Source organism: Spea bombifrons, chromosome 2, assembly GCF_027358695.1.
Source record: "Spea bombifrons isolate aSpeBom1 chromosome 2, aSpeBom1.2.pri, whole genome shotgun sequence".
Lineage (NCBI taxonomy): Eukaryota > Metazoa > Chordata > Amphibia > Anura > Pelobatidae > Spea > Spea bombifrons.
In genome coordinates, this window is record NC_071088.1 from 89,272,833 (window position 1) to 89,297,172 (window position 24,340).

The following is a 24,340-nucleotide window of genomic DNA, read 5'->3' on the forward strand; positions in this document are numbered from 1 at the left end:
AACTCAGCATTAAAGGTATAGATAAAACCCCCTAAATTACAGGCATAGATCACAGGTTGTACACCCCAAAGCCAGCCCTGGTGTCCACACTGGAAACATAGAACCTGACCAGCACCCAGATAACACACATAGGACTTGCCATCTATGTCCCCAAACAGCCCAGCATTCCAGCATTTGTCAACTTTGTCCCCAGACAGCCCCGGCCTGTGCCATCTCTGCCCCATAAACACCCTGCCTATGCCATCTTGGTCCCCAAGGCTCAAACACCCTGCTTGTGCCATCTGTTCCTTTCCACACATCACTTCTACATTTATGATACACACAAACACTTTTACAAGTCACTCACCAATTCACTTTCATTTACATAATCCATTCACACAAATCATTTACACATATTTGCTATTGCATTCTCACAAATTAATTAATTCTCTCACTCATTCACACAATTCATCCACACATTAATTCTCTCATTTATACAATCCATCAGATTCATCCACAGATTAATTCATTCTCTCACTCATTTACACAATTGATCCACACATTCAATTGTTCATTCTCTCACTCATTCACACAATTCATCCACACATTTTCATTTTCTCACTCATTCACACAATGCATCCACACATTAATTTACTCACTCATTCTGACTCTTTATTTCAATATTCTTACTACTCCTCCTTCTCACTATCTACCCCCTCTCGCTGCTCCACAGCTGAGCGCCGGAATACGACATCATATTCTGGTGCTCAGCATGACATGCGGGCACCTCAACCGAGCTAGAGGCCTTGCAGAGGAGACTGAGGGGTGCCGAGCAGTTGCTGAAAACTTATTCCTGAGCGACTGCTTAGCGCCCCTCTCTCTCCTCCGCATCAAAAAAAAAAAAAGACAGTGTTTCAATTCCCGGACAATTAAATTCCCATTTAATCCCCTTTGGTGATGGGGGGGGTTCACTTTTTAGCCTTGGGCAGTTCTGTATTAGCCTCTACCACTTGTGACGGGAGGTAAAACACATTATATCTAAGCCTCTGACCTTCTAGCCCTCTTGTTCTAACACTCCTGGGCTATATAAACTCACGGAAGGGTAATACACCCCACATACTGCCGGGCAATGCACATCTGTCCTGGAAAACATGGCTGCATGGGATCCTGGTGCATAAGCGCTTACAATCTAAAGCTTATTGATGGAATCTGTCCGAGGCGTTCAGTCGCTGTAACCGCCTGTCACTGTGTGCACTAGTGTCTGAGGCGGTGTGTGGAGAGGGGCGGGAGTCACGGGGAACAGGAAGGGGAGGAGTCACGCCGCTGTAAGGGGAAGTAAAGCAGCTGAAGGGGTGGGAAGCGAGGGTTGCATTGTTTGTGTGTCCGGCGAGTTGGTGACACAAGATCCCGGGGTCAGCGGCAGTGCAGGCTGGCGGCGAGCGTACCGTCGGCTTAATGGTGTCAACTCGTTGCTGACAAGGGATAGTACCCGGCTACCACGGGGCAAGTCCGAGGGCTTCAGTTTATACGGTGTCCGCGGTCTGGCTAACCTGCTGTACAAGGAACAGCCAGCGATCTGAGTATACCGTCCGCGATCCCGGTGTGTCTTGACTTGAGAAGCCCTGCATGAGGATGCTGGGTTGGCTCTGTGTGTGCTCGGTGCTGTGCGCTTTCTGCCCTGCCATCCCCGTGCATTCCCTGGAATGGTTCACCGCCGTGGTACGCACCGAGTACACCGAGCCGCTCACTAACGTCACTGTGCTTAACACCACGGAGAGCGGCAGCTATGGAGATCACTCGCCTAAGGACAGCGTGCAGGGCTTGGTGGGCTTTCCTCGGGACCCCGAGCACTTGGAAGGATGTCACCCGGACACCGAGTTCACTGTCCCGGGCATGGCCCCCGGGTCCACGGAGGCGGAGGATGCGCAGCCCTGGATAGCGCTGGTAGCCCGGGGAGGATGTACCTTCAAGGAGAAAGTGTTCCTCGCTGCCCGCAGGAGAGCCTCGGCTGTGGTCATCTTCAACGATCTGAAGAGTGGCAATGCCACCGTGCCCATGTCACACCTGGGTAAGCAGGGAGTATACTGATGGCTTCCCCCTGTGGGCTGTACACTGCTGCATATCCCAGCTTGAGCACTGCCTCATACATAGGCTGCACTCGGGGTTATGAATGTTTGTTTTATATAGTGCCGTCATACTCCACAGCGCTGTACACCTATATGTATATATAGTATGACAGATCATTGTGTGACATTCCCGCTTACACTGTCAGTGTTCTTCTCTCATGATTGGAAGGGCTGATGGACTGTTAAATGTTTTAAGGCTCATCCAGTTTAAGAAAGTGTTCTTTGGCTTGGTTAATGTATGGATGTGCCCTTTCAGCCGGGCCGCCCTGGAAAGCGTTAGCGGGTGCTGTAGCGTATAGGCAGAAAACATACGGTTTGGTCATGTGTATCTCACGTGACCAAGATGTGGTGGCATCAACATCATGCGCTGGCCAGGCAGATGGTAGATCTGCTGATACTCCAGGTATTAAGATTGCCCGTTGTGCAAGGCTTGGACCAGCTCCTGTATGTTGTCTTGGTGGCTCGTTCCGCTGCCGTCGTGTATTGTGGGGGTTGACGTTTGTTCTTTAGGGCCCAAGAAGAAGGCATCTGGATACAAACAAAAGCCCTGTGTGGGCTGATGACACCAGTGAATTTCTTGCATTTCTTCTCTTCTTGTTGGGCAACGCTTGCATCATGTGTGGGTCGGCATAGTTCGCATTGTGCAATGTGTCCACTGTTGGTACATTGTTTGCTTCCTAAATTATAACCGCTTCAACTTGTGTAAGCCCTGTAGTCATGCATTAATTATACGCCTACGTTGGAATTATAGTTATTGCCAAATGTTTATCCAAACAGTCCCGATAATACAGAGCGGGGCATGTGTTCCGTTTCTGGACTCTCCAGTATTTTAGTTGTCACTCTGGAAGACCTTTCTTCTTCGCTGTGGTCTACTTAATAAAGAGGGTTACCAGGAGGGGGCCAGCACTGGCAAATCTCTCCATCAAGAAGGTCCAAGATGGCCCGGTGTAATACGTCATTGTGTGAGCAGGTCTTATGAATTTAGCTATGCATTATACAGGGCCAGCCATGTTCTTCCATCAGCAGAAGCTCATTGGGTTTGGCTCTTCTGAAACCCAGAACCTGAAACCACAACTCTTGTGTAAATTCTTCCTTTGGTGAATAAGCTCCTTAATCATCTGCAGGCTAGGCATTGGGACCTACAATCTCAATTGGAGTATAATCTAAATGTAAAGGTTTTTTTTGCTGGGGTGAATTGCCTTGACCTAGTATCTTAAATCCTTGGTATGTAAGGTGCTGCTGTTATACTTCTTCTGCAGCATGAAATAGTATTCCTAGCTTTATTAAATGCCCGGACACTTCCCGGATATATTCTTTAATCGTGTAAAATGTTGTCATTTATAGTTTTTTTGGGGGTGTTTTTTTTGCCAGGAACACCTAATTATCATGTGACAAACACAGGCTTAGATAGGTTGGTGCCATAGAAACTCAAACACAAAGCTTCTTAACATTTTTCTCTGTTTTCAAGTGTTTAAACTTCCAGCGAAAGGAATAAAAGGCTTACAATGACAGATCTCCTAAGCTTTCTTTTGCTTAAGATACTGGAGAGTGCAATTAATGGATTATCTAAGTGGAACACCACCTTTAAATGGCATGTGGCCTCTAGTTATTTGATATGCGCTCTTGGAGACAACGGAAAGAAAGTAAGCGCTGTCTGTAAATGGAACATAAGCTATAACGTGTATGTTATATTGTAGCCCACCATCTGGAAGACTTCAGGCCAAGTGCTGGAAACGCTTTATGTTTTAGGCTTTCACCTAAACCAACTCGTATTTCCTGTCATATGTACCAGTTGAAAAAGCTAGAGATTTCAGAAGAACGCTCACATCTGGGATAAATTCCTAATTAAATCCAGCACTGAAAATTCACTATTGTGGGATTTCATTTATTTTTTTTTTTTAGTTTGTTACCTGATTTCTAGTTTGATGTCCACCGATGGCGCATCGGAATCATTCCAAGTAGGACGTTGGTACATACTACTTATACTCTTATTCTGTTTTGTATTGAAGCCCCAAGGTTGGTTCTTTGCTATGAAAACCAAAAAAATAACTGTGAAAAAGATTTTTGTGTCATGTAAGGGCCACAGCAGACACCAGAGCCCCCACTCCTTCCCTCCTTGTTCAGAAGGCCTGCAGGAGGGCTGGACCTTCTTGGTCCTTCCTCGCAAGCAGAACGACCACTGGAAGTGCCCAAAGCCTACCACGCTTCCCTCACAAAAACAAATCTTCAGGGGATCAGGTTCTGCCATGGTCTGTTATTAAAATTGGAAAACTAACACAAAAAAATGTAATGGATGTAAACCACAAAAGTGCCCTTAGGCTGGAATAGATTCCCTGCCATCCAGCCTAAAAGAAGGGTCTGAGGGGCAAGATGCCAAGCCACCAGTGCTGGTGTGACCCACACATCACACTTGGGTTGACCTTCACACCCAGAACCCAGACTATCTGGTCTACCATAGCTACATCAGGGCTTCAGGCTGTCTTGACCTTAACGCTACAGGACCAAGCTTTTCCTCTCTCACAGGTACTCGCTTGATCTTCGCTGAAAGGCCAAGAAGCGACTCCTGTATTCCTTTGATAGACTGTGGGCTTTTGATGTCACAAATCAGGTCAAACACGTGCTGTATGTGGGATCACATCCCATCTTACATGTTGTGTGAGTAGACCTACTATTTCACCTAAGGTGTGTTATGATCTTTGTGCGAAAACAAACATTGTTGGCAGTCGTCAAGATAACGACACCAATGTAACTCCTAGCAGGCAAAAAAAAAAGTAAATGACAACTTTTTTTTACAAAGCTTGTTTTATATACAGAATAGGTCTTGTTATGGGTTTGAAGAATGTTTTTACATTCTTGCGTGGCGACAGCTCTGTGTTGTATGTCGGCAAACACAACAAATACTTTAAAAAAAGAAAAAAAAAATACAAACTTTTAAATAAATAAACATGCAGGGCAATTCCTTTGCACTTGATATTCTTTTTATCCTGTACAGGGCCCGTGTTGCATCTATTTCTTATCTATAGCACATTATTTGCACTCTTTCGGTTTATCCGTAAGATATATATACAGGGCGTGTTTTTCCTTTAAATATACCCCTATCACGTTCTTTTGTCTTAAGCATCTCTGTTTATGGTAAAGAGTGAATTCAAATAACCCCGCTGCCGTGAATGCACCCAAATTTGTGGCTAATTTCGATTTCTTTTGTTAAAAGAATGATAAGGTGTCCCTCTTGTCATCAAACAAACTGGCTTTAAAGAGAAGCTGCTGTTAAGGGTCTGCCTTGGGGGGGTAAGAGCGAGAAGCCAGACCTGTTTAACGGCTTGTTTTTTTTGGTCGCTCTTCTGGTTTCTCGTCTGTTTCTGCCATGCATTGTTTAATGAGAGCCTGGAGATCCTGGTCGTCAGTACGGCCAGGAAACATCTGCTACTCCATGGCTTTCTGATCTGCGTTCTTGGCTCTGAATCAGCGATTATCTTTGATATGATGTTCTCGGTAGTCTCGTGCTACTGGTGGAACGCCGCACATACAATGTTGCGTGGTTGTTTTAATGTTTGTTGCCGATTCTGTTCTTGTTACGCCACAGAAACAAAGAATGCAATATATTGTAAATTATTAGCCATGGCAATAATGTGAATTATTATTCGTACACCAAAAGAGGCCAGAGCGAAGGGAAAATTACCGTCCATATAGTAGGACTCGTTATCTCCTATGCATGTCACGAATAACTTCACATTATACGATACTATAGGATCTGTTTTGTACAATTACTAGTAAAGCACTTTCTTACTGGCGTGTCATTACTCCTCAGCACTCGTATTCTGTATTTATATAAACTGCCACTTTCCACTGTTTCTTGCAGCATCTTTTTTTGGCTCTTTAGCTTCATGATTCCGCCTCCATGGCGGGTTTACCTAAACAGACATCCTTGGCAATGGTTTGTTGCATGGCTTGTAAAAGCCGTGATGGGTGATTAATTACAGAGCTCGCTTGTGGCCGGTGAAGTGATTACCGTATTTGCTCGATTATAAGACGAGGTTTTTTTCAGAGCAAATGCTCTGAAAAATACCCCTCGTCTTATAATCGGGGTCGTCTTCTAATCAGACCTCAAATAGAGGTCTGATTAGGAGACTAAGATCCAGATCCCCCGCACCGCTGCAGGGGACCTGGATCCTCCTGTCGTCCCCCCCCCCCCACACACACACACTTACCGGTGCTTCCGGAGGTGAAGTTGGCAGCGGGGGTTTGTATGCGTCCGTCGCAAATACCTTCCCCGACTGTCAGAGATCAGAGTTCAAGAGTTCCTGATCTCTGACAGCCGGGGAAGGTATTTGCGACGGACGCATACAAACCCCCGCTGCCAACTCCACCTCCTTCCGGCTGCCGCGGAATGAGACGTCAACCCGCTGCCCCGGCAATACAGCAGGAAATTGGAAGCACCGGTGTGTGTGTGTGTGTGTGTGTGTGTGTGTGTCATTTCTGGAATGCCTTACACCCCTATATGCCACTCTGGCACTTAGGGGGTTAAAAGGCATATTATGGGGCAGAGTGGCATATAGGGAGGTATAAGGCATTTCAGGAGGCAGAGTGGCGTTAAGGGGGCATTTAATAGTGCACTCTGCCTCCTGAAATGCCTTATACCTCCCTATATGCCACTCTGCCCCATAATATGCCTTTTAACCCCCTAAATGCCAGAGTGGCATATAGGGGTATAAGGCATTTCTGGAGGCAGAGTGCTCTATATAATGCCTTTTAACTCCCTTAATGCCACTCTGCCTCCTGGAATGCCTTATACCTCCCTATATGCCACTCTGCCCCATAATATGCATTTTAACCCCCTAAATGCCAGAATGGGATATAGGGGTATAAGGCATTTCTGGAGGCAGAGTGGCACATAGGGGGTCAAAAGGCATACCATGGGGCACAGTGGCATATAGAGGGTTAAAAGGCATATCATGGGCCACAGTGCCATATTGGTGTGGCAAGCCTGGGGGCAGATGTGCGTAACTGGGGGACAGGTTGGAAAATACAAGAAATAAAAACAAAAAAAAAATATTTTTCTCAATCATAGCTTTTATTAAAAAAAAATAGTTTACATGAATTAACATTTACTGGTAAAACTTTTTTCCTTTAGGGTCGTCTTATATTCAGGCTTTTTCTTTTTTTCCTAAGTTAATATTCAGATTTTGGGGGGTCGTCTTATAATCAGGGTCGTCTTATAATCGAGCAAATACGGTAGTTATGGTCTACGGGCTCCTGCACACTCCTGTTACTCCTTTTCTTTAATCTTTCCTGTTTTTTTTTTTGTTTTTCTTCGGATTTAATTAGAATGTGTAAATATTGTAAGTTTTGAACACAGATTCATTCGAGGATCCCTGTAAATGAAATATCCTTTAAATGATTTTTTTCATACTGTGTGAAGGCTTGCTCAATCTGTAATGAGATGATTACGCTCATTCAACATATCCAACAAAAAAAAATCCTCTGATTCAGGGAAATTCTCAATGAAATTTGTCCGTGGGATGTTGTGTGATCCCTGACATTGCAGTGGCCTCACTCTCGTGCTGCGTCGCAGCGTACGTGAAGAAGGCTTATGGTATATTGAGCTGTCGGGGCAATATGGGAGCAGACATTCGGGGGCATTAAACCTATCCAGCCAGATGTTCCTGCCAGTTATCCCACTTTGGCCATTATGCAAAAGAATTGCTCAACAAACCCCTCTTTGTGTCCCAGCATCGGGCTAGTACTAGAACACAAAGCATTTATTATCGTTCAGTTTAGCTCTGCTAAGCAGTTTGCTGTATGAACTAAAATGAGCTCATGGTCTAAAACTAGAGGGTCAGAGGCTTAGATGTAACATAAGGAAGTTCTACCTTACTCGGAAGGTAGTAGATGGATGGAACAGTCTCCCAGCAGGAGCAGAGGCTAATACAGTGAGGGACTTTAAACAGGCATGGGATGGACATAAACTATAGGACCTGCCCAAAGACTGATTAGGGGTTTAAACCAATTACATTTGGGGTAAATGGGCAGACAAGATGCACCAAATGGTTCCTATCTGCCATCAAAATCTGTTTCTAAATGGAGCAGAAAAAGTCTTGATGCCAGTACGAGCTATTGTTATGCATTTGGTTTTTGACAGTTGCTTTGTTGAATTTGTATTGATCGTGAATCATTTCCTTTTTTACCTCAGAGATCACGTGGAAATTAGCTCTAGGATGTTGATACTGCAGATACAAGCAGTAGTATATTATTTATTGTCCCATCCATTTCTCCTAATAAAATTATTATTGTATGGGGAAAAAACATCAATTTATTGTAGAAAGTTCATGTTCGGGCACAATATAACAAATGTTGAAACTTGGTACTCTTGTAATATGAAGTTGCCACGTAACCTATGAATTTACTGCTTTGCCTAGTTTCGGGATTGCTTAACCCTTTGAATGATGGGCACGTTGTGCCACGTTTACTTGACGTAGCTACTATGGCAAGACGGTGTTATAATATGATTTAGTTAATTAGCATATTACTAGTGCATTAGAAATGTTGTAATCTTGAGGTCGCTATGCTTCATTACTTTACTTGGGGGGGGGGGTCTTCCAAATTTGTGATACAGGTATTAATCTAAACTCACAGACTAGAATGGTTATTACCAAACTAGTCCCAGAGAAGGCCGTACAAAGCAGTTTTTTTTGTTTTTGTGTGTGTATCAAATTTCAGGTTGTAGTCTAAACGTTCAACATCTCTGAGGTCCGTTCTTTCAGTACCTTACGAGGTACTGAACAACAGTCTTTGGCCTGATACACGGGGTGATTATTGATTGATACTAAAGTTTGTTGATCCCGACAAGATTTGGAAAAATGCCATTGTTTACTTTTCACTGTCTGCATGATGTTTCTTAAACCACCCTTGCGTACCGTAGTCTATATTCCGCAGAGAAATATTCGGGACTATGAATAGATTGTTTGTGCAATTCCTTTGTGTCAAACCACTTGTGACATGACTGGACAGGTCTCTGAAATTGTTACGGGTCTGTTAATGTGTGACGGTATTAACGGCACATTCCGGAGATTTGATCGAGTCTGTGGAGGAAGCACCTGGAAGCTGTTAGGAAATGTTTATGTTCTCAAGTATTCTACGCGGGTACAAAACCAATTCTGAGTGGAGAGAACTACCCATAAAACCTATGTATGGTTTGGAAACCTCATCAGCGTTCAGCCGGAGTTAAATGTACTGGAAATATTACACATGCTCCCCATGGTGAATTCTGTAGGTGCTTACGGCCTCGGATTGTATTGTGGAAAAATGTGGTAGTGTGATAAATGCTAATATAATGCTACATGGGGAATGGAAATGACGTTTGAATCTCCTGCAATCCAACTTGTTTCAGTACCAGTGCAGTGGCACCCAACAGGCTAGATTCTCTCTTCAAAGATTGTCTAATTTTAGGAAGCCAAAAAAATCTTAAACTCCACTTCTACTTTTCTTATTTCCCAGATGTCATACTTGTTATGGTTTGGATCTGACCTGCACATGTGACGTGTTCTCCTGTCAAGACCTGTCTTTCTGAGAGACTTTGCAGCTTTTATTGATGCTCTTTTAGTATGTATATGATGACTTGACGTTCAAATTTTAGCATAACCCACAGTATACTTATTTTCAGACTGTCTGTATCCCTTTGTGTTGGGATTCTCGTATACCAGACCCAGGGCACTTCTCACCTGCTCAAATGATCTTATGTCCGACTGTACTGTACCCATAGACCATTTGGCAAGTCTTTGTTTAGAAGCTTGTCTTGTCCAAAGGTACTTTGTCTTAGATTCCAGAGTACCTAAAAGCCCAAGCTCTAGGGAAAAGGGTAAAGAGTCCGCTTTTGTTAGTTTCTGTCCTTGCTGATGGTCCAGACTGTGACAGGCATTTGGTATATTAAATAACTTAATTTATATGAAACCACAGAAACGATATATGGAACGCAACCTAATGTCCATGTTAGGTTTTTTTTCTTCTCCTCCAAGCATCTCTGCGGTCTTCCCATAGGTCATGTTAGTGGTGTAACGGTATAGTTCTATGGACATACTGGTAGGCAAGAGTGATGTCTTTAAGGCCAGAATTCTTGTTTGGATTATAATCGTAGAGTGAGTCACTGATGGTTTGGAAATGTTTATCAGCCATGTAGGGCTGGACCGGCACAGTAGACTCAGCCCTTTAACTTTGTCAACAGGTGATAAATCACACGCATGCGGCAGTGTTGGTTACCAGCCCAACAGAAATTGTCTCGATGTGCCCAATGGCCAGGTCTTCATCCAAGGGTACTGTATACCCTTTACAGAAACTTGCTTACTTCACCTGTTTTGTTATTCATGGTTCTACAAAATCCAAAAATAACATTTTCTACTGGAGCATCCATGAATGAGCAGAAGTACATGATCAATTAAACTAAAATGGAAAAGGCACTAGGAAGCCATTTTCTGTTGGCGGGGGTAGAACTGAGCTCTTGTTCCATATGCCTGTATCGGTTATCTTGCTTATCAGCTGTTGGATGTGCTGTGGAAATACATGAATATGATAGCCATGTCGGAGCCAGCACAGGTGCTTCAACGTCGTATTAAATAGCAGTTTGAATAACTAAACGGAGATCATTTAGACTGGCGGAGCCTGTCCGATGTACCATCTGACATGGATTCGTTTACCTACGACGGTCAGCTGAATGCGTGAAATAACCTATGGCATGCTTACTGCCCCGGCCGCCACTGATCAAATATTTACATACCTTACCACTTGGGGGGCAAACAATGTTTCTTCTGATCTTGTATTGTGAAATGCGCTAATGGTCGATATGCTGTATTGCGATATCCATGCATGGAGTTCCAAAAGCTGTATGTTAACATAGCTCCGGATTATTTTTACATTTTATATGCACACAATTTTTTTTTTAACGGGAGCACACCCTAAATAGATTCTAAATTCAGATTTTGTGGGTGAAATTGTCAAATATATATATAAATACAGCAAGCAAAATCCGCACACACACCAGGGGTGGATTGCAGCAGAGGCACGTAAAGCTCTAACTCGCTCTATGCTAAATGTGTAAGACATTGCCGGGGAGCTTCTATAATGGGGGATATATATATCTCTGCAAAAGGTAATGTCATTTATCAATGCATAAGGAGGCATTAGTTTAATTCAATGGCTCGCAAACCCATCCTCAAGGCACACAGACTGGGCATTGTTTAGCGCTTACCCCAAAAGGGAACCTGGACTGTTGGGAACCACTCGTCTAATTTCATTGCAGCGGTTATTGTTCCCAGTTTAACAAACAGCTAGTCATTGTTTGTGAATTAACAGGCATTCATTCTCCTATTGATAACCATGTAAATTCTCCATCTTTTTGGTAGACAGAAGGCTTAATAAATGAAAGTACACCGGAAACTAAGTAAAATCCTAGAAATTGGTGATAGAACGGGTGTGTGGCACGTTAACGTTGTATTAAGATTACAATGAAAATTAATAATGAAATTTCCCCTTTTTAAGCCGTGTCCCGTTATGAACCTTCTGTATGTGTTTTCGTTTTCATTCAATTCCGTTATACTTGGCTCCACTGATCTCAAGGTTACTGAAACTTTAATACATCATGAAGGGTGTTATTTTCAGCTTCTGGTTGATCACAAGGTTCTATGTGGTTAAAACCAATTTAAAGCTCCTTTGCTAGATTTCTTTAAATAGATTTGGTCAGGATGGCAAATATTGTTGCGTTTAATACTTTTAAGCCATACTAAAATGAAAACACGTAATGGTCTCTCTTGTCAAGGTCGCTCATTTCCAGATCTTGAGCGAAGCTTTAGACATATTTTAAATTCTAATGCCGTTCCCTTCAATGTGATCTGTTGGTTTAAACAACCGGCCATATTCTGTGCAGAGAAGGCTTAAGACACAATAGGATGGGGATGCCATATAGCGTCCTAAACACATTTATAGGGTGTCAGCGGAGGTGTTGCCCTGTTAAAACTGGACAACATACAAATTAACAAGTGCATGAACACACATTAAGATATACTGTACAGAAGGGGAAGATGGTCCTGTTCTTGTGAGCTTACAGTCTATTATGAGCACCTCCAAATAAATGCATGTTCCTAAGACTCTTCTGTATTCCTCCCGTTCTGGCAGGAGGGAACTTTTCCCCCAAGTCTTGCCCAGTGGCACTGAGCTCATGTTACATCTCATTATGTACCATGGTTGGCTTGAGGTAACCCCAAAAGGCTTGCAGACTTAGGCCCTAGGAAATCTCCTAAAATGACTTAGTCAAGTTGACTGGCACAGTTTGGCTTCCCTCACAATATCCTGACAAGCTGCCAGATCATTCAAAGCCAATTTCTACAACATTAAAGTTTGGCAATTCAGACCATAAAGTGCCAAACTATTGCTATGTATGTATTGTGGATGTTTTTTGGATTTTTGTCTTCAATTTTACGACGTAGCTAGATGTTCCACCTCTGGCGTCTCCTCAGTGCTACCATTTATTAGGGCTGCAGGGTGAATGTGCTTGTTTGATGTTGTGACAGGGACCTGATGCCAAGTGGTAGAGCAGTATCACATGGAAAAGGCTTAGTTGTTGGGCCAGCTTCAGAATTGTTACACAAGAGCCTTTGTTTTAAGAGCGTTTCAAGCCATGTCATTCCAGAGAGATTAACTAGCATATGACAGGATCCCAAAATGCTGGAACACGTTCAAAGCTTTACCTCTGGTACTTTTTTCATTGATAAACTTAGAAACAAAATACTGATATTTTCTAGATAGAATCTGTCATTTCTTCTTTTTTATAGTGTGTGTAAAATAGATTATGTATGTATATATGTGTATATATATATATATATCTTCTTTTCCTGTATTGATCTAGTTTTTCTTCGACGTGCTTTCTGGCTTAACCCCCACCGCTTTTCTGACGTGGGCACTACTGCGTGTATGGCAGGCACAGATTCTTTGGTGATTGCCACAGGGTTCTTTGGTGAAACAAACCAGTGATGTGACATCAAGAGGCAGCTACCTGTTAAGTGAACGAGCAACGATTCATGCCGAAATGCTGCTTAATTTGCCGAAAGGGACAATGACTGCCTGTTTAAGTGATATGTTCAGCAAGAAATACACTACAACTGGGTTAGCGACAGGTTAAGAAGGTACTTTTTTCATGACTAAAAGGTATAATGGGGTCAATTATATATCTCGATTGAGGCTGAAATAATTTTGGTGTTTACGAAAGGTGTAAGATGCATATGACCTCATGTGTGATCAGGCAAATAATAGCTATTGTTTTGCACTCCAGGAAGTTGACTGCTAGCTGGCTGAACAATATTGGCGGTGTACTTCCACAATGATTTTTATTTTATTTTTTTTCTTATTTTTGACTTTGGAGGCATTTTATTTATTTTCTCTTTGCTTGGTAACTTGTGTGGAATGCGTTAAACAGTATCGCTGACGCCGTGGGGGAAAATATTTTTGCAACCGGAGGATAAAGTAAAAAACTGTGTGTACATATTTATAAAATAATATAACATCACATCACCCAGCTAGTACACAAACTGTGCTGCAGCAAGGGGGGGACACCTGGGGCAGTTGCCCCATTTTTCATATCTCTTAATCCGCTCCTGCCCGTCAATGAAACTGAAGAGGTTTAAATAAAATCCTCCAGCTTTATTTCTTCTGAAACTTTACAAGGGAAGGTAGGGGAGCAAAAACAAAAAACAAAATGCATGTCTTGCACCTAGTCATGGGCCACGGTAAGTTTAAGTCCCCTATCTTCTGTTCACGCGATGACTTTAATTCTAAAGCTGAAGAGTCTAAAATATTTTGGCTTCCTCTCACGCAAGTCCTATTTGTTGATGGATACCATGTAGTAACAGGTGAACGCGGGACAATGGCTTTACGTGGCGTTATCTCAGAAGCATCCTCTTACAAGGTTCTCCCGGAAAGTAAAAAGCTTGTCATGTTCCGGCGTTCAGCATAGCTAAATAAATCTACAAAAAGTATCTAGATCTTTTGGTTTAAAGGTAAGGGATTATTTCACTGTATGTAATCCCTGATCTTTGGCATAAGGTGGCAAAACGTAATGTCTGATTCTAGATCTCTTTTTCCAGACAAAGGGAGCTATTAAACAATATTGATTTAAAATGGTGAAGTGTTAGCAGCCCGGATTAAAGAATCAGAAGAGTTAAAGGCTCTCTTGGCATTATGTAGATGCCTGATTAGGAAATAAATATTTATATAAACTCGGTCTGTATCTGCTGGGCACAGGAATGGAAATATCTGCCGGTTTTTACGTCTGTTTTGTTTCCCAAGAGTTTTGGTGACATAGTTTGGCAGTGAGCGGGATCGTCAAGCTGTTTCTCTTCGTAGGCTGGTCTCTTAGCACCTGTCACCGCATACGGTGACTTCACACGCGGCGGGAGCGATGACTCTGCACCTGGATACGCTTTTTAAGTTGGAAAATGTGCTTCCTGCGAGTTTCCTTATTTTAGAATATTTGCATCTCTTGAGTAGATTGTCAAGCTCCAGGGCGAGAATTGGTGGCAGTAATAAAGCTGACTTTCCCATGATTAATAAAATATATAAAGCAAAATATATGTAAACTGAATATTTTTAGGGCTGCAACTAACGATTATTTTAATAATCGATTAATCGGCCGATTATTTTTTCGATTAATCGATTAATCGGATAAAAAAAACAATATGCAAATTTTTCGTTTATTTAAAAGAATTTTGCATTGTGCCCCCACCCCTTTGCACTGTGCCCCCACCCTCACTCTGCCCTGCATCCCCACCCCCACTCTGCCCTGCACCCAGTCTCACAGCCTGCCCTGCACCCAGTCTCACAGCCTGCCCTGCATCCCCACTCTGCCCTGCACCCAGTCTCACACCCTGCCCTGCACCCAGTCTCACACCCTGCCCTGCCCTGCACCCAGTCTCACAGCCTGCCCTGCACCCAGTCTCACAGCCTGCCCTGCACCCAGTCTCACAGCCTGCCCTGCATCCCCACTCTGCTCTGCACCCAGTCTCACACCCTGCCCTGCCCCCCCACCCCCACTCTACTCTGCACCCAGTCTCACACCCTGCCCTGCATCCCAACCCCCACTCTGCTCTGCACCCAGTCTGCCACCCTGCCCTCCCACCCCCACTCTGACCTGCATCCAGTCTCCTGGCCCCACTCTGCCCTGCACTCACATCCTGCCCTGCATCCCCTGCCCCCCCACCCCCTGTGCCGCGGACCCCCCACCCCCTGTGCCGCGGACCCCCCACCCCCTGTGCCGCGGACCCCCCACTGTGCAGCGCACCCCCCCCCCACTGTGCAGCGCACCCCCCCACTCACTGTGCAGCGCACCCCCCCACTCACTGTGCAGCGCACCCCCCCACTCACTCTGCCGCGCACCCACACACACACTCTGCCGCGCGCACACACACACACACACACACACTCTGCCGCGCACCCAGTCTCGCACATAAACATTCGCACAGACAATAGACATAAAGAGTACTTACCTCCGCTACGAACTTGTTCCACTTCCAACTTGATAGTAGACGCGCGTCACATCCGTCGTCACGTAGCTTGAAGAAGGCGGAGACTGCAGAGCGTGGAGCAGAAGCGGGGAACGCTGGCGGAGGTAAGTAAAAGGAGCCTAGTGCTCCAACGACGAATCGATCACTCGATTAATCGATAACGGAAATCGTTATCGATGATTTCCGTTATCGATTATTATCGATTTTATCGATTCGTTGTTTCAGCTCTAAATATTTTATTTCACTTTCCATTACGTCTACGGTGTAGAACTTTACTATATGCTGCTTAAAATGTGTATATGTATGTATGATTTTAACAACTAAAATGTGCATGGAGTCAACTAACATGACCAAAAATGAATCCTCCTGAAAGGGACTTTTTACTGTCCCTGATAGCGCCAAAAGAAGTATGCATCATAATGGAATTTACCTTTTTTTTTTTTTTTTTTTTTTTTTTTTTATTATTATTATTCATCTTAAGGAGTGTCCGTACAATGTAGGTATTCTTCAAAGTGCAATTGTAGCTTTGATGGCTGCTGATTTGATTTGTCAGCACATTGTTGCATACTAGGAAATACCCTTTTTGCTATTGCTGGTCTAAACTTCTGAATTTCTTACACAAATGGGTTTTAAACTATTGCCACTGCGTGAATTTTATGGAAAAGCGCTCTGGTTTCCAAGTACGTGCTCAATGAGCGTTGCGTGGCGTGATGGGGAGACGTAAGCGAGTGCGCCATCTGACCAGTTCTCTATGGTTTCTGTCTGCAGGTACTGGAAACACGGTGGTGATTATGGTTTGGTATGCAAAGGGATTGGAGATTTTGGAGCCCCTTAGAAGACAGATTCCTGTAAAGATGTCCATCAGCGTGGGTACCCGCCATGTCCAAGAAATCAGTGGGCAGTCTGTAGTGTTTGTGGCTATTGCGTTCATTACCATGATGATCATATCGCTGGCCTGGCTAATATTCTACTACGTTCAGCGTTTTCTGTACACCGGAGCACAGTTTGGAAATCAGGTAACTAATGACAGCTTACGATGTTTGCTGAATGTGGTGGACTTGAACCTGGTTGATGCTAGCAAACATTGCTAACCTGGCAAACTTCTTCAATACAAAAGTTTTTGGAAGTGGCTGGTTTTTTTTTAAACTTTTTTTTGTAAGTTACTTGATCCCAAAATGTTCGTATTGATTATGCTGAAAATTTTTATTTTTTTGTATTTATTTTTAAGCTTCAAACTGTTCTCTATTTAGCCTCATTTGGAAGGTTGCCTTCACAAAAGCTTCCAAGACCAGGAACAGATGTGATTTCAAATAATACTCCTTTAGTTAAGATTAAAACTGCACAAAATATTCTTGGTATAACGACAATGTCATTTTGGACATGGTTTAATGGACGTTCATATTATCACTATGGAGGAAACCCATAGTTTCCTCCATAGTGCAGAGGTTTTATTGCTTAGATATGCACTATGTAATTTTGGTTTTGCCTCTAAGATTACAATGAATTTGGTCCCTTGGGTACTGTGTTGTATTCCAATTCTGTCCAGTAGTGGCACCTACATGCCTACCCCTGGGATCTGCTTACCGCACAGGTTGCGATTATAACTTTACCTGTTGTGTGATGTGAATGTGTCCTTCTGCAGTCGCTTATGTTCAAATGACCATGTTGGCAATCAGCGGTTCTTACTCTTAAACCTCCACGACATGGGGGAACTCAGAGCTGTCTTTATCAGCTGTACTTCAAAGGACCACAGCAGGTTGTAGCTGGCCATCACAGAGCTTTAATTGCCAGAATCATGCCTGCTCGGTGTGTGCACGACAGGGCCAGTAGTGATTTTTTTTGCAGCTATATATATTTTATTTATTTTATATTATTTTGTCTTTCTTTTGTAGGCTAACCGGAAGGAAACAAAAAAAGCCATTGGCCAACTCCAGCTTCACCGCGTGAAGAAAGTGGAAAAGGTAAATGTCCTTTTAAGTTGTTACACGGTGTACATCGCCCTGATAGAACAGTGTGTATTCGTCTCTGCCGGATGTGCAAGAATAGGCATTAAATGAGTCATCTTTTTTGGGGCAGTCTGTTGAAATGGGTAAGGTAGCATGCCCCACATCTGCCTAATTTACCTATGACTCCTACGTAATTGTTGGGCGAAGATCCTGATGTCTTTAATTACAGTGACTTACCAGTTGCCATTTGACTTCCGAGGCTTAAGAATGGTGGTGTAATTTAAAATTACGTTTTGAATTTGAAATTTCTTTGTCACAATGAAAGACGTAAATAAAAAATGATTAATCTTTCAACAGATTCCTTTGTTTGGTGTATAGTAGTAATAGTAGTTTAACCACATAAAGGGACATTCTACCACTTTTGCAGCTGTTGTCAAAAAATAAAACTTTTTTTTTTTTTGCACGTCCATTGCAATTTTGCTTAGGGTTTAGGTGCCGCTCCATGGATGTCCTTTAACCAGAAGGTTCCACAGTGATGAGGGTAGCCTCTGGTTTATTGAATTTTTGTATTTTTTTTTGATCCGTTTTATTTTTGCTTTTATCACCCTCCTATATACCCATTACTGATATGAAATTATGATGTAGCACGGAAGTATAGCAAAGTAACAAGTCTGTAGTTGCCAGTGACCTGCAAGCCTCATCATGAAAAGTCTTCTGACTGAGGCAGAGAGTGAATACTGCCGTCTTCTAATTAAAGGGCATAGTAAAGTATGGAGCTCATTGCTACTACCGTCGAGGGCATTCCTGTGATCTGGAACTGAAAAGTCAGACCGTCAGTATTTAACATTTTGGCTCCTTCACAGTTCAGGCTGAGTGATTGTACGAAAGATATCTGAACGAGTTTGGCCTTGCAGATACGATGAAACCATCTTGGCGCTTGCCATAAAGCACTTAAGAGATTAGGGCACGTTGTTGCATTGTACTCGCGTATCACGCAGCGTTTGTAGTGTTAATCGCACATTCTTTAGTACCAAAATATTGAGTACTGATGGGATCATCTAGATGTACGTTAGTAAACCCAAGCGTATGGTGGTTCTTGTTACAGGAAAGGAATGGTGGTTTGATGTATAGGCCATGGCCTTGTGATCGTTGAATTTGGGATAATTCACTTTTAAGATGGGCAGTGCTAGATTGAGTTAAAACGGCCATGGAATAATGCCTTTTATGATCATATCTAAAGTAAGACAAATGCACTACAGCTCAAAGGTTTGGAGTCACTTAGAATATCCTTGTTAACATGAAATGAAGTGTGGACGTTGTTAACATTGTAAATGACTATTGTAGCTGGAAATGGCTGATTTTTAATGGAATATTTTCCTAGGCGTACAGAGGTCCTTTAACACTCCCTTCAGCCCTGTGTGCCCAATGGCACGTTTTATGTTCGCTAATCCAAGTTTGTTTAAAAGGCTAATTGATCATTAGAATCAATTTTCCAATTATGTTACACAGCTGGAAATATCTTTGTTATCCATGAAAACAGCTAAGTGACCCCAAACTTTTGAATGGTAGCGTGTATATGTCTGTAATATAAATAAATATGTAATATTTTATGTTTGCCGTGTAAATGAAGTTGTTAGTGAGCCGTCGGACTCGACAGCGATAGACATGTCCGCTCGTTTAGCATTCCAGACTCCGGGCTTCACCTCGCGCAGGGTGAGCTGCACAGGATGTGACTCATATTTAGTTGGATTTCATCATCGGGTTGTGATGTCGTTTGACAGATTTGTCAACACCCAAGTACTTATTTCTCTTCCCTTCTTTCTATTTCAGGGAATAGACATAGATGCTGAAAATTGCGCCGTGTGCATAGAAAATTACAAGCCCAAAGATGTCGTCCGCATCCTGCCGTGCAAGTACGTCTTCTCCCAACACTCACAAATCTTTTTACCCTTTTTTAAAAAAAATGTTTTTATTTTTTTGGTATGCTTGGCCGATGTAATTTCTCATACAATTTATTTGTCTGATAAAACGTCAGTTGTTATCAATCTAAAAACTAAACCCGCTGGTGTATTAGATGCCTCTGCTGAATACAAAATAAAAAAACTTGACATTAAACAAAACTTAGTTTGATTTTCACCCAATGAGAAGACCGCTAAATGGGACCTCCCAACAAGACTTTAGCCATGTGGATAATCTATTATAAAATATGCCTGTTCAGGGGCTTGTTTTTGTATCTCGGTGGAGGAGGAGTGTGGTAGCTGTGCACACATTGACACCCGTGCCCGTTTTCATTGCTTAATGAGAGTAATCAGCAGACACGGTTAATTGCTATTGTGACTGCACCCAATTTAAATCTGTGCTCCACCTTAATAATTAGGACCTTATTATATAAATACCTTTTTGTATATAAAAAAAATAGAAACTAAACTGAATTATTCGTTTTTATAGAGTGGGATCTGGTCCCATTTTCTTAAAATCTTATATTCACTTATTTGCCATATATGACTAGAACCTATTATAACTAATTCTGAGGTGTAACGAATAAACGATTATCGATACTGAGGATAATTAATTTTTCTGTCCTCCTTGTGTACTCCACAGAAAGGGCTCTGTTGTGAAGATGTTGTATGCATGGATTGTAGAATGCAAATTCTATAAGAATGGCATGCTTCATTTACAATGGCATACAATGGGTTAAGGTGCTGCTTTCTGCTTCTTTATAGTATTATTGATAATATAGGACCCCCCCCAACATACTTGACATACATCCCCCTGACATGGATGGCATATTTCATTGTTTTTGAACTACAAATCCAGTTTTTGCCTTGGGAGGATGGGAGTTGTAATCCACCACCAGTTTTATGTATTACGTGTCTTATTTTAATTGGATCTCTCCTAAATGTTTTTTTGTTTTTTTTGTATACAAAAACTGAAATCGGATCATCTTTGTTTCTAACAGCCATGTCTTCCACCGACAATGCATAGAGCCGTGGCTGCTTGAACACAGAACGTGTCCTATGTGCAAACTGGATTTTATGAAAGCACTTGGATTTTGGGTATGTAGATAACCTCGTGGATTTACTATGTGAGCTGGGGAGGAATAATTCCGAATATTTTTTTTGCAGCGCAAGGTTTTTGCATTGAACTTTATTTAGAATGACACTTCTAATGCTCCAAGGTAGTTATAAAAGTGCTAGATTTAGTAGAGTAGTTTGAGCAGCAACTTTTGTAAATTCCCTGTTGTAGAGGCTGCTGAAGCCAATGTGGAAAAAGGGTCTATACTCTGATGCTGTCAAGCTTTCTATATCCAGTGTAACCAATAAGTAGCTTTCTAGTTGTTGTGGGCCTACAACTCCCATGATGCCAGCCATATGTGCACAGGGTCAATCAGCATAGGAGGTTCAGTTACTCAACAGACCGCTAAGCGTGTCTGGATTCTATAGTTTGTGGCTATGATGCCCAGTGTAGGCTCACCTGCCTGCCCCTAGTGATATTAATATACAACGCTATGAATATCGGGCTTCTTTTCATACTCACCATTCCCATTGGGTGGCACAGAGGCTCAAGCTGTGGCCCCACCATACAGGAGAGCTGCGTGAGGAGCCGCCAATAACTTGGCTGCTTAGCTGTAATAGTGTGCTGGGCCAAGAGAATAATAACTGAGAAAACACTGGTCTGGAGCAATGAAAGTGGACAAATACGGGAAGTCGGTACTGAATGCTTTTAGTTTAATCCCCCGGGTTTTGGAGGCCGTTCCTCATCACCCAGGGCTCATCTGAACAGTGTGTACTATGTGTACGTCTAATACAACATGCCTCGTGCTGGCAGAATTTAAAGCAAAGATGTAGGTAGAGAGGATTTGCTCTTCTTTAGGATATCGAGTTGCTACGTATGCAAATTAATTCTTGTGATCATTTATCTGCATGTACTCCTCTATGGTGACACGATTGCTGAGGATTTTGCATTTAAGACGTGCCCTTCTCTTAATCTTTATGCCCAAATTACTCTAATCTCAGTTTAAACCAAGGAGCCTCGATCTTATTCTATGCCGTTGTGTGAAGCCTTTCCATTTTCTTGTTATATTGTGGAACCATCTCTTATTTCAGTAAATGAAAAATCCACTCCCGTTATTGTGCATCAGGCTTGCGAGTGAACCATTTGACATGCGGTTAAATACATGCTGTTTTTTTTTGTTATTGTTTTGTTTTTTTTTATATATATCTTCTGCCACTTGCTAATGTTGCAGGTTGATCCTGAAGAAACGCTCGAGGTCCCTGCACCTGAATCCATGGCAGGTAGCAGCCTTTCTGTTGGGACTTTAAGTATTGCTCAGGATGACAACAGGAGTGAGATAAACAACCTGCCAAGTTACTCCACAGAGGATTCCTTGCCGCATTGTAACAGTGCCAAGGACGACGCAGGGGAGACCACGGCATTACTAGGTCGGTACACAGCGGCGCTCTTCTCATCAATAAATATCTGTTTTTTTTTGTTTTCGGTACACAAATCTATGGTTTGACATTTTTGTAAAAGAACCCGAGGTAGTTTAGTCACTGGTTAGGGGTGACTTTGTTTTTGTTTTTTTCCCTTGTATTATTTCTACGTTAGTCGCTTATCTATACTTTAAACTCGCAAAGATCCACAGTCATCCATTTACTTAGCTAAGGATTATGTAAACAATTTGAATATGATATTGAATGCAGCTTCATTTTGCAGGTGAGGGCCCCATTGAGTATTTAAGTTCTCCCTCTCATATTTCACTATTTTGCACCACATTCTTGGTGAATTCAAGCTGTTCCGATTTGTTTTGGCCTGCTATGTGCTTGTGTCCTTTTCAACAGTACAGCGTTTTTTTCCTTTTGCAGACGACCCTTGTGTTGAGGACATCCCAGAAGAACAGCTACGGCCCTCTGGAAGCCATACGCCCCACTAGCTTTCTCTACTGTGGACCTTTTGGACTGAGCATAGAACTATTTTACTCCTTGTGGACTTTTTTTTTTAATTATATTACTGGCCATGAACATAAGTTCTGATTTAAAGAAAAGAAAAAAAAAAAGACTGACATTTTTGTATTATATTTTTTATTAACTACTTATAAGCCTCTTCTTTTGGAGTGGTCTGGCAGCAAAGCTCGAAGTCCATGTTGACCTGCACCGTTGGAGACCAAGTCGTATCTGACTGGAGGTTGACTATGATGAGGCTGGATCAAACTCTGTTAGAATGTGTGTATCTGTACACGTTGTTTTTTTTTTGTGTGTGTGTGTGTATATATATGTGAGCGACATTTGGTTGTCGGTTTAAAAAAAAATAATAATTACAATGTTTCAATTTATCAGGGACTGGGAGTAACCAAAGCTCTGCGTTTAGGCTATTTGTGGTTTTAAAGTACTAACTGTAACTTTTAACTTTCCTATCAATATAGTCTTGCTTTTAAAAAGGACAAGTAACAAAGCACTTATATTCGAGAGTGAGGAACGTGCGTGCAGAAGTCTTGGATGCCATCTATTATCTGCTGTATTTACCCAAGATATGATTTTCATCTATAGCAGATATATTTTAGGACTTTAAGATCTGCCCAGGAATCTGCACATTGAATCGAGGTCTGCTGTCTTGGATCCTTTTCAGGTTACTGTGACGGCGGCAATGAACACATCCGCTGGAAAGACCCTGCTGCAAATGTCAGAATATGTGGGAGATTTTGTTAACCCGTTACTAAAGGTTTACTTGTTAGTTTGAACAAGGGCTGTTTTTGTTCTGTTTACATATAGCACATATTCATACAACGTACTGCTCTGAACATACCATGTTCAGTAGAGGAATTAAAGCCTTTTCTTTAGGTGCAACTCTGAGCCAAAAAGTGCTTTGACGTGATGCTGATTATTTATCTTTCTAGTTTCTATAATACATAAGAGTAAAATAAAAACATACCTCCCTAGAAAAGGTAGTATTTAATATTTGGTAATACTTGGACCTACAGTTTTCCCAATTTATATATTTGTGTATTTCAAAAGCCCTTATCTATAAGCAACATAAAGATCTCTTGTCTACTCTGTAAGAAGAGGCAAGAACAGGAAACTGATATGTTAAAAGGTATAACTATCCTAGCTATCGGATAATTTATTTTCCTTGTCATTTTCCAAGCGTGAGAGCTTGGCCTATCCCAGGGCCGTGAGCCTATGAATTCTTCCTTTGTAATAAGTGAAGTTGACAGCAAAACAAACACTAGGAAAATGAAACTAAATTGGCAGGTCAATTATAAGCCAACAGGCAATTTAGGAGATGCAACAACCCTTCTGCTGAAAATTAGAGGCCACATCCAATGGGTAATGTGTGCAAGTCTCTAACTTAAGAACAGCAGCTGCTTCCTCTAAAGAACATTCTGGTAGAATGTGCCCCAAGTTCAGCTGGAGGTTTCATGTCAGCAGAAAAATAGGGCCATGTCTTTCATCTTCTACAACCCATCTTCCAATGGTACGGTTAGAAACACTACAACTACCTCTTTCTACAAAAGCCACGCAGTTGGAGAGGTTCTGTTGCCAGGGAGTACTTTGGTGAGGAGGTCTGCCTCAACTGCAATGAGGTGTCCCCAACACAGGCTCCATATCCCAACAAGGTTTTGTAAGAAAGTCCAAGATCAGAGTATATGGTCAGAATCTAGCTTGCCAAGCTCTCAAAACCCATGAAAGCGCAAGGAATTGCATGTATATTTAAGGTAGCCTTAAAAGCTAGCATCCAAGAAAATAGACTA

General features: G+C 42.3%; 1 protein-coding gene across 1 annotated transcript; it reads left to right on the forward strand.

Annotated features, from left to right (window-relative positions):
• Positions 1-1,534: 1,534 nt before the first annotated feature.
• RNF149 (ring finger protein 149) lies at positions 1,535-23,532 on the forward strand. The gene is made up of 7 exons (XM_053455104.1): positions 1,535-2,047; positions 16,415-16,662; positions 17,539-17,607; positions 19,423-19,505; positions 20,552-20,648; positions 21,839-22,034; positions 22,458-23,532. The coding sequence occupies exons 1-7, from the start codon at positions 1,606-1,608 to the stop codon at positions 22,523-22,525; spliced, it is 1,203 nt and encodes a 400-aa protein (XP_053311079.1). The 5' UTR covers positions 1,535-1,605; the 3' UTR covers positions 22,526-23,532.
• Positions 23,533-24,340: the final 808 nt, after the last annotated feature.